At 29.7% G+C, this 8,782-nt stretch overlaps 2 protein-coding genes across 3 annotated transcripts in view; both read left to right on the plus strand.

Moving 5' to 3' along the window:
- LOC108693003 (putative inorganic phosphate cotransporter) overlaps positions 1-6,608 on the plus strand; it is a 39,470-nt gene extending 32,862 nt beyond the window's left edge. For both annotated transcript variants that reach the window (XM_018201630.1, XM_018201629.1), the window contains exons 2-8: positions 936-1,129; positions 1,201-1,440; positions 1,926-2,013; positions 2,361-2,587; positions 3,338-3,490; positions 3,587-3,961; positions 4,117-6,608. In XM_018201630.1, the coding sequence (XP_018057119.1) occupies positions 936-1,129; positions 1,201-1,440; positions 1,926-2,013; positions 2,361-2,587; positions 3,338-3,490; positions 3,587-3,961; positions 4,117-4,302 (1,463 nt within the window). In that variant the 3' untranslated portion in view covers positions 4,303-6,608. The remainder of the gene's footprint in view (positions 1-935; positions 1,130-1,200; positions 1,441-1,925; positions 2,014-2,360; positions 2,588-3,337; positions 3,491-3,586; positions 3,962-4,116) is intronic.
- A 1,481-nt stretch (positions 6,609-8,089) lies between these two features.
- Positions 8,090-8,782, plus strand: part of LOC108693014 (T-cell immunomodulatory protein) — a 3,376-nt gene continuing 2,683 nt past the window's right edge. Inside the window, exon 1 of the mRNA XM_018201651.1 lies at positions 8,090-8,161. The gene's annotated coding sequence lies outside the window, so the exon portion shown is untranslated. The remainder of the gene's footprint in view (positions 8,162-8,782) is intronic.

Genomic DNA, 8,782 nt, shown 5'->3' on the forward strand with positions numbered 1-8,782 from the left:
TTGTTTTTAATAGTTTATTTTTCTTTGCCTATAAATTACAAGCTGACGTTGGTCTTTTTTTTAAGATTTCGAAATACAGTTTCGAATTCGAATATAAATTAAAAAATTTGAAATACAAATTGATTTATCTTAAAATAATTTTTTGCCACATGAAACAATATCAGATTCTATAGGAACGGCAAAATTATTTGTTGAAATATAAGATTTTTGTGACATCATATGATTTTATATAGATGTATTTGATAGCACGTTTCCGTTGATTTATAGTTTATAGTTTGTAGCTCAATTAACTCACGTCATAGTCTTTTTTGGCGTAACCCTCACCTCGACATTAATCCCACGGCTCGTCCTTCGGTTATTTCCGTGAAAATTTGGCAGAGTATCTGCTAATGCATATTAGTAGTTACAGGACATGCTTTGGCGAATATTTCAGGAGTGTTAATTAACGATGCCACAATGTCTTCATTCTAATTATCACAATAATATTTAGACGGCACATGTATTCTAGCGCTACAAAACATATAATGTACATTACACAATATACTGTTATATATAACAGTGCATTATATAAGACAAAATACTTTTAACATTGTATATTTCTTAAATAATAGATTTTAATCCGGAATTGATTTTGCTCAAATGGAAATTTTTCCAATTGAAATCTTTAGAATTTTAATTTAAAGCTTACTGTTAGTTACGTAAATTTTTAACAAAAAGATAATTAATAAAAGATGCAATAAACAATATCCTATTATATTTTTAGAAACAATTTCTATAGAGAAATTGAAACTTTCAGTAATTAAAATTAGACATGCAGATTTATTGTTAATGAATAAAGATATTGAGTATAATATGAGATATTATATAACATTTCGTTTGCGTTATCTTTACTTGTCGATATCGCAATTTAATAATACGTTTCTTTATTCTTTCAGTCCGGTTTGGGAAGCGTCACATGGTGACTTTCATGATATTTCTCGGTATGGCAAATGCTTACATAATGAGGACCAACATGTCTGTGGCTATCGTCGCGATGGTTAATCATACAGCTATCAAGAACAACGATGAGGTGATAGAAATCGAGGATAAATGCGGAAAGTTGACCAATGAAACCGACGCTGCCGAACGCGTAAGTATACAAAATTTTGTTTTTAAGAGATTGCGAGAATTTATGTGAAGGAACTAAAAATGTCTTTGCAGAGCGCCGACGGACCATTTGTATGGGACAACAAGCAACAAGGCTATCTTTTAAGTTCATTCTTTTGGGGCTACGTTATAACGCAAATACCATTCGGTATACTTGCCAAGCGTTACGGCGCCAAATACTTCCTCGGAATCGGCATGCTGATCAATTCGCTTTTTGGATTACTAGTCCCAATATCCGCGAATTGGGGATATTGGCCGCTGATAATCGTTCGCTTCATTCAGGGTTTAGGAGAGGTAAGTAACATTTCAAAAATCCCTTACTATTATAACACGTAATAGTTTGATTGAGACTCGAGAAGAACGAGCGAAGATGAGAATGTGTGATGTTTCGGGATCGGTTATCTGTTGTCCAAATATATATTTTGCAAACAACTTTCATTCGTTCGTAAGTATAAAGTTCACAAATTGAAAAAATTTGATAAACAAACATTTATTACATAGCCATTATTATTTGCCTTTTATTTTAGTCCTAGTTTTCTACATTATGTATTATGCTGACAAACACTTTAATTAGTAAGACAAAAATCTCTGTGTGTATACATTTGTAGAGAAAGATTTATATATTAGTTTTAGCATTAACATGTAATAATATAATAATTAATAATATAAGTAATTATAGTCATAAGCTTAAAGGCTTACTGATCCGTTTGAGTGTGAACGTTTTTTGATTGTACGGGTGTATTTCCTTCCCCCTAGGAATGGATTAATCCCTATTGCAGGGTCCTATTGTGCCTTGCACACACGCACTGCTGGCGAAATGGATACCACCTAACGAGCGGAGCAGGATGGGTGCCTTTGTCTATGCCGGTAAGCTCGTTCAATGCGATTTTTTTCTTCCTTTATGTAGCGATTTATCGCGTGTATCGAATCGAGAGCTAGTTCGCTACGCGAGAATCCTCCTCTCTGTCTCTGGGGCATTTTGATGCATCGAGTCGCTACTGTGTGTACGCGCGCTTCTTGCTGTGACGAGATTTGTGGACCGTGGACCGTGGGCCATTTTCAATTTCTTGAGTTATCGTCTTTTTTAACCATGCACTCCCTCAAGGTTTTTTTTCGTTGGTAAAAAGAGAAAGAGCATAAGGAGGATCGGACGCCCGATAATAATAACTAATCATGTTTTTTTTTTGCATTTTTCTCTCTCTTCACATCGATAGGTGCACAGTTTGGTACGATAATATCTATGCCGTTGAGCGGTTTGTTGGCCGATTGGCAATTAGTAGGCGGATGGCCATCCATTTTCTACGTATTTGGTGTTATTGGTACCCTCTGGTGCATAGCGTTCCTCATATGGGTCTATGAGGATCCGGAACAACATCCAAGCATCGCTGAAGATGAAAAGAAGTTCATACTCAGCTCTCTATGGGGTAGTGCTGGTATATCCGTGAGTTTCTTTTCATTTTTTTGCTATGTGAATTAATCGAACATTTATCTCAATTTATTATGTAAATCGAATATTTAGTCGAATTTATCTTAATTTATCTAATCTATCGTTTTTTATAATAATACAATAGATCTCTTCTATACATTTCATGCCGTGTAGATTATCGGTAATTCATGTTAAACATATCACTCAAACCGTTTGATATTTTAATTATAGAAAGAAACGTACTTGTAATTTTTTATATCGATCTTATGTGTGGCTATATAATTATAATGAAGATAATCAAACTTTATAGTTTATCTAAGTTTTGTAATTTTTTGCTAAGTCCAAAATTGAAAATTGATAGATTTTAAAAAATATATATTTCTGAACATTAAAAATATATGAGATATTTTCAAATATTTACATCGATACATGATGAACATTTAAAGAAAAAGTAAGTATAAAACTAAGGTTATTGCCTTAATATTATTTATTGAATTTATTGTGTAATTATCCACAAATAGCGAGGTCATATATTGGATTACTTTATGATTTAATATTGGTGTATATTAGATTTTCCTTATAACAATAATTTTTGTAATTTTTTAATTATTATAAAATACATTTTACTTAACAAATACAAACAAAAATACTGTAAATCATCTGACTCACGCAGCCATAGCAGATAAAAATCACTTAGAATTGATATGACACGAAATATATTAATAATAACAAAGTTGAGATAACTAATATTCTTTTTTTTTTTAGTCGTCGCCTCCCGTACCATGGAAATCCATTGCAACTTCGTTACCATTTTGGGCTATCTTAATGGCGCATATGGGTCAAAATTATGGATACGAAACATTGATGACTCAACTTCCGACATTTATGAAACAGATTCTTCACTTCAGTATTAAAAAAGTAAGTAATGTTATTCATGAATGATAAATTCAAAATTTGGAAAAAAAGGAGGATTTCTCTGTACGAAACTCGTTTATCATTTATCTTATATTTCAGAATGGTATTTATTCAGCACTTCCGTATTTTGCTATGTGGCTTTTCTCCATGTTTATCTCTCATGTCGCTGATTGGATGATCTCTTCGGGAAAATTTACTCATACTGTAACTCGCAAGATTGTTAACAGCATCGGCCAATTTGCACCGGCCTTGGCATTGATAGCGGCTTCGTATACCGGTTGCAATGCCTGGTTGACAGTAACTATTATTACATTGGGAGTCGGTCTGAATGGTGCTATTTATTCTGGTTTTAAAGTAAATCACCTCGACATTTCTCCAAGATTTGCTGGGATTTTAATGTCCTTTACAAATTGTATCGCTAATCTCGCTGGACTTCTCGCACCGATTACTGTTGGAGAAGTGATTGCTAAATCGGTAAGTGCGTGCGTGTGTGTGTGCGTGCGTGCGTGCGTGTGTGTGTGTGTGTGTGTGTGTGTGTGTGTGTGTGTATGTGTGCGTGCGTGCGTGCATGCGTGCGTGTGTAATTGAAATTAAATACAATATTATTTATGTTATGTTAATATTTTCAGCCATCACAAGCAAAATGGAGGATTGTATTTATGATCTGCGCTGGCGTTTATATCTTTTGTGCGACATTTTATGCAATTTTCGGTTCTGGTCAAAGGCAAGCATGGGATAATCCGGATAAGGATGACGACAAAAATGAGAAAAATCAACTAGACAGTGTAAAAATTGTGAACGAGACTCAACATTGACAAGTGAATATTTTATCTATAAGATCAGTGATGATACGAGGACACTGATGACGTGACGATTGTGTCCACTTGGTCATTTCTGTTTATGCATGTATTCATTCCCTCCCTTTATTTAGCCATTCGAAACAAGCGACTACATTAAGTTTAAGTTAATCTCACATTATCGTAAAGATATAAAATTTTTCATAATAATTATGTCAATTTGCCCTTATAGATCTTCATACTTTTGTATTGCAAAAGTTGTACATCAATCGCTTTAATATTATATCGTGTTTTGTGTGAAAGGTAATTTGTATGTGTATAAGAAAGAGAGAGAAAGAGAGACAGACAGAGAAAAGAAAGGGAGAAAATATATGTGTAGAATATACTCATAACCAAGCTATTATTATAAGCTTCGGTTCGCGTCAATCGTTATATTTTATAATTTATCAATTTTTACATAATAATTTTGTGTATTATGTAGAATTAGAGAATCGCACTTTAAGAACTGGCATGCTAGAGAAACGATGGAAGAGATGATTCTCAAAAGGAATATAAAAATGAAAATTATTACTTGCAGATAAGCGAATTTCCATAAAATTGCTAAAAATGTCATTACACACAAATAAGTTAAAGCGGATACGATTTTAAGGAGATTACAGAAACTTTTTACAAAATTGTCTTAACTGTATATCAAAATTATCTAATTAAAAATATTCAAATTGAATTGTGTATATCGCTATTGCTTGAATATACAAATGAACATTAATATTAGTGTAAAAGAAACATGCTTTTTAGATATATACGATATGTACGACGTTAATTCATACTCATTTGTGATATGCGATATTATTATTTTTGTGTAATATAAATTTTAATAGAATCAGTATATTGTATATCCCGATAAGTGTAAATATCGATGTGCACAATGAGTTCTCCATCAATTTGGACATCTCTGCAGTCGTTCCATATTTAAATATAACTTAATCTCGGTCTTCCACTTTGCTAACAACACATTGACGGCTTTATTATTTTTAGAAAATGAGATATTTGCTAAGATTTGTATTTGATAAATTTGAATAGATTTACAATGATTGTACCAGGGAAGAATGAATCGTAGTGTTTCCTAACGCTTACCTTCAAGATAGATTTCTTGTTTGTAACTTGACAAACTTGTGGCAGCAGTATTAGAGTAAAAATCCTCATCGTTCATCTTCTTTTAATACATCACTTTTTATTGCAACTACTGCCATTTTGTATTGTATTGCATGGCCTATGTAAAAGAGGTAATGACAAATCCTGTTTTGTTATGGAGCCAAGGAGAAGCCAAAGGTCTTTACCTATAATGTTACGAACAGCACAGTGTATACAATACAACAATGGTGTTTATACATATTGTAGATATTTGCGCATAGCAATCCTATTAAGTTATAGATATTAGATGAGTTATTGCTCGTAGTTATTTATAAAGCGTTTACAAAGAACAAGAAAAGATCCATTTTACCTCCATCTTATTAAAAAATAGAAATTTTCAAATTGAATCACATTTGTATAGTAGAATGCATTTTTTCCTTAATTGATAAGTTTCTCTTTTTTTAAACTGCACTAACCGAACAATAACTGTGACAGCAGTAATTTCGTTTTCTGTATGGTCTCGAAATCGATACTATTTGTTGTAATCGACATTAATAATAATCACTACCTGAAATACGTAATTGCGCGAAAATACTTACAAGTATAAATTTGAAAAGATCGAATTGCTTAAAAATTAAAAGAATTATTAAATAACATGTATTAAAAATATTTGTTTGGCTTATTTATGTTGGCTTATTTATCTTGCAATTTTATACTAAAACTTTAAAAATAAATTTACCAACATACGTTAATTGTAGAAGGAAATCAATGCGAGTGTTCTGTGATCGTGTATCTACAAGTGCCTTCGACAAGTAGCGTTTGTTTTTCTTTTTATAAATAAATGTAGTCTAAAATAAAATAAATTCTTGCCTTATTCTAACAAAAAAAAATGTCAAAGTATTTGCGAACGTTATACAACAAAGTATTTGCGAACGTTAATAACAACAATTATAAATCGATTCGAAAACAAATTTGATGATATAACGAAGAAGTTGCCCCAATGTTAAATCAAGTAATTTAAAACAAAATTGTGCAAACACATTTTTTTATACAAATATTTATACATATTGTACATAGAACAATATACATATACACGATGCGATGTTACACCATTAAATATGTTTTTATTGTTGGGATTGTAAAACATATGTGATAATAGAACTGCAAGTAAATAAAATAAGAATTATAACATATTATTGTTAGTTATTTTTATTTATTAACTATTTATTATTACAATTTTATTAATACTTTTTTATAAAAAATATTTGTTTCCTTGATGAGGAAAATATAGCATGTCGATTTAGTAGCAGATTTGTTCATTGCAGCAGCTTAGCAGCAAGTAGCTGTTTTATCAGCATAACTTATTAAGTAGAATTGTGGAACAGTTTTATTGATAAATTTGCGGCAAAAATTAAATCAGTATTTTATTCTATTGTTTTTATAAATTTTTTAATGAAATATTCTATGTTAGAGAATAATAATTAATCACGTAGTGTTTATGTTTGAAAACATGTCAAATTATATGAAAATATACAATCACCGAAATGCCTACAAATTGCTGAAACGTTTTTACATTATTATTAGATTGTACCAATTAAAGCATCATTTATGCGTTCTGAAAATCTTTTTTATTTTCTTATGTTTTTATTTCTGTAAAACAAATATAAATTCTCAGAAATAACTAAAGTATTAGGAGAATATTATCGAGAATTTGATATCAAAATTTAAGAATCAGGATATAAAAAATTTCTAAGTCTGAAAATTTGAATTTTCTGAAGGGTGATCAAAATGTCAAAAAAAAAATCAGATAAAGAGTGTGTTCAAACTCAAAAATTTAATAAAGAATTTAATTATTTGTTATATTGTTTATCAAAAATGATTTTTTTCACACAAGAAATAAGTATACTTTATTCTCGTTTCTCATAACTATTTTCTTAAATACCAAGGCCGTTAACTATCTCTTAAACACCAATCGTCTATCTATAAATATTAATGTATTATACATATATTAAACGAAATATTTAATTCTTTATAATATAAATTATAATATAAATTATAATATAAATATTCATGCCGAAACATTCTGCTTTTTACATTCCAAATTAATTATCATGAGGTACTAAATTCAAAATAAAGAGTATAGTTTGATTATTTAATTGAAAAGTATTGACCTAAATTATTTTATCAGTATTATTTTGTGCTAAATTTTTGTATTTAAAAAAAAATAAAATTTTTTTTGTTTTTTATATTATATAAATAAATCAAGGCAATTCAATTTTAAATTTGAATTATTTAACCATACATTTATAGCGCGGTAATTCTGATGTGACAACTCAAGAATAAAAATTAGTAGTTGCCAAATAAAAACATAAAATAATCATTGAAAAGAAGAATTTAGAGATATTTTTATCTCTTCTCAAAAGAGAAAGCATTAATATTAAAGTAGGAAGAAGCTTGTGAAAAATTAATTTTTATAGCAAAAGATAAAATCAAATTTATTATATTACATATTGTAAACAAATATTATTAAAAACACAAAATTAAGCAAAATACTCATTACATGATTAATTTAAATAATCGCAGCAACATGGCAGCATATGATGTCACATTCTCATTGGCTTAGAGATACGCAAGAGTTGAGTTCCTTCCACCACTTATCGTTCATTGTGGTTGTCAGATATGTCGGACATACAATCAGTTAAGTGATGAACTAATGCGTTGTGCAGCAGCATAGTACATTCCTCAGGTATATTTGTTTGTTAATCCATCATATTTTTCGATTATCTTGATTTATGAACGAATATATTGCAGGTTATCATTTTATTTGGTTATCTGTATTTATTCGCGGTTTTTTATTGTTAATTTTAGGTTAAGTGCACAGATAAAAAAGTGATCACCTGTTCAATCTTATTACTCATCGCGATTAAAAAATTGAAAAAGCAAAATATTATTTTTAGCCATTCATATTTAATTATATGTCTGAGATCATTGTAAAGTAAATATATTATTTTGCTAATCTTATAAAACTTTCTTTTTGATTTTGAAAGGATTGACAATGCTCTCCAATTAGTGAGCCATAATTTTTTATAGCACTGATTTGCTGATATCTTTGTCATCTTTAATTTATTATCGTTAACATTCATATTTTACGAAGACAAAACTAATTAAGTTACTATTACAATGTAGAAAGAGCTGTAAATTGAATTCAAAAATATCAATTATATTATTGAAGAAGGTAAAAAAATATTTTAGACAACTGTCTCATAGATTGTTATCACGCATTTTGTGTAATCCATTTATCTTTTTGTTCTTTATTATTATTTAAATTGAATTATTTATTATTGGATTATTTATATATATATATATA

The sequence above is a fragment of the Atta colombica genome, unplaced genomic scaffold (genome assembly GCF_001594045.1).
Source record: "Atta colombica isolate Treedump-2 unplaced genomic scaffold, Acol1.0 scaffold83, whole genome shotgun sequence".
Lineage (NCBI taxonomy): Eukaryota > Metazoa > Arthropoda > Insecta > Hymenoptera > Formicidae > Atta > Atta colombica.